The sequence below is a fragment of the Antechinus flavipes genome, chromosome 6 (assembly GCF_016432865.1).
Source record: "Antechinus flavipes isolate AdamAnt ecotype Samford, QLD, Australia chromosome 6, AdamAnt_v2, whole genome shotgun sequence".
Classification (NCBI taxonomy): domain Eukaryota; kingdom Metazoa; phylum Chordata; class Mammalia; order Dasyuromorphia; family Dasyuridae; genus Antechinus; species Antechinus flavipes.
Genome location: NC_067403.1, coordinates 246,072,922 through 246,075,100, shown reverse-complemented (window position 1 = coordinate 246,075,100; position 2,179 = coordinate 246,072,922). Strand labels below are relative to the sequence as shown.

The 2,179-nt window shown below is 37.0% G+C and overlaps 1 protein-coding gene across 1 annotated transcript; it reads left to right on the top strand.

Moving 5' to 3' along the window:
* The first annotated feature begins 702 nt into the window (after positions 1 to 702).
* Positions 703 to 1,671, top strand: LOC127541584 (olfactory receptor 1030-like). Its single transcript, XM_051966808.1, has one exon. It carries the CDS (start codon positions 703 to 705, stop codon positions 1,669 to 1,671), a length of 969 nt encoding a protein of 322 aa, XP_051822768.1.
* The last annotated feature ends 508 nt before the right edge of the window (positions 1,672 to 2,179 follow it).

The window sequence follows — 2,179 nt, the reverse complement described above, 5'->3', positions numbered from 1 at the left end:
AATAGATATACAGAGCAAACAGTTATTGAAATTAAATCATAATTTCATGACTTCTACATTCAGTTATTAGACACAATATAATATTGTAACTTACAATTTAAGAAGTTGAGTCTTTAACAAGCAGTTTCAGAAAAAGTGTAGATTTACTTTGGTAGGCATTTCCTCTTTAGGAAATTCCCTAAACCAAAAAAAAAACACAATATCACAATTTCATTCCCTATTCTAAAATAGGAAGCCACTGGAAGATGGGCTATATCTAAGTTTAATTCCAGGTAACTCCTGTCCAGTGTGCCCCAATACTTTATAACCCATAGTAGATTTCCCAGTATTACAGGGTCTCTTATCTCTTTTTTCAAAGGGAAATACCTTGAGTTTTCCAGAGCCTTCTGTCCTTATATTATTCTACTTTGTCTTAAAAAAAAACTAATTTGAATATGTCATTCATGCTGCTTAGTCTACATTATATTTCATAAAAACTGCCTCAGGTGTATAAATTCCCAGTCATGGAAAATTCTAAAAGCACCATTAGTATATTAAGGCAGATACACAGCTCTATTTTAATCTAACAAGTCTAATGGTTTTCTGTTCTCTTATCAACAGCAGGATCAAAGAACAATCCTTTGTTGCCTGCATGAATAGATCAATCTGGTCTCAGACTTCTATAAAGCTGATAGATACCTAAGGCTTTTCCATCACATCAATATGACAGAAATTCAAAATGGCAGCCAAGTCACTGAATTCATCCTTCTTGGCCTCACTGGTCGGCCAGAGTTGCAACCTATCCTTTTTGTGGTGTTTCTGTTTATTTACCTCATTACCTTGATAGGGAATCTTGGAATGATTACATTGATCAGAATTACCTCTCGCCTGCACACCCCCATGTACTTCTTCCTTAGCCACCTTGCCTTTGTGGATGTGTGTTATTCCACTAATGTCACACCTCTCATGCTAACTCATTTTTTATCTGAGAAGAAAACCATTTCCTATGTTGCTTGCTTGACCCAATGTCACTTCTTCATATCTCTGGTCATTACTGAGTACTTCATGCTGGCTGTGATGGCCTATGACCGCTACATGGCCATCTGCAGCCCACTACTCTATAGCAGCAAGATGTCCATGAGCACTTGCTTCTGGTTGGTCAGCATTCCTTATGTTCATGGCTCTCTTGTTGGTGCGGTGCAGGTCACTTTGACATCTCATCTGAATTTCTGTGGCCCTAATTCCATCAACCATTTCTACTGTACTGACCCTCCTTTGCTGGTACTGAGCTGTTCTAACACTTATGTCAAACAGACAGCCTTGCTCATCTCTGCAGGCATGAACCTCTCAAGCTCCCTCTTAATCATTCTTGTCTCCTACATTTTCATATTTGCTGCCATATTGCGTATTCGTTCCACTGAGGGACAGCGCAAAGCCTTCTCCACATGTGGTTCCCATTTGACAGCAGTCACCATGTTTTATGGCACCCTCTTCTGTATGTATGTGAGGCCTGCCACCAAAAAGTCAGTGGAACAGGGTAAAATCATTGCAGTGTTTTGTATCTTCCTCTGTCCTCTGTTGAACCCATTTATATATAGCTTGAGGAACAAGGATGTTAAAGATGCTCTTAGGAGGATCTTTGGAAAAATCATCCACAAAAGGAAAAGCAATACAATGGCCACCATATCTTAATCAATGAACAAAAAGAAAGAAAAGAAGCTCCTGTGAGAAAGTGACAAAATGCATAGCAGTGTACCGAAGAGGATCTCAATAAAATTGAATTTAATCTTATGGTTTTATATGGCAAGAATGAGGCAGTGGAAAAAGAAGTGGTTATATAACCAAAGAACCTGGGTTTAAAAGCTCTTTTAGCATTATTTGTGTGAGCTTGATTACTTCATCTTATCTACCAGAACCTGAGTATTTTCATATTTAAAATGGGCTAATTGGACTGGATGTCTCCAAAGGGTACTTTGATATTTGAATGTGTGATCCTGTAAAAATCAGTACTGATGATGATGGTTTTATTTATTTGTTTGCTTATTTTTATTATAGCTTTTTACTGACAGAACATATACATGGATAATTTTTCAACATTGTCCCTTGCACTCACTTCTGTATTTTTTTTTAAATAAAATGTGTCATTATATTAAAATTTGAGGAAAAAAATCCTCTGAAGATGGTAATTCTCTTTTGTTGT

Coding starts and splice junctions, on each gene's coding strand:
- LOC127541584 (XM_051966808.1), top strand. CDS start 703: ATGACAGAAATTCAAAATGGCAGCCAAGTCACTGAATTCATCCTTCTT.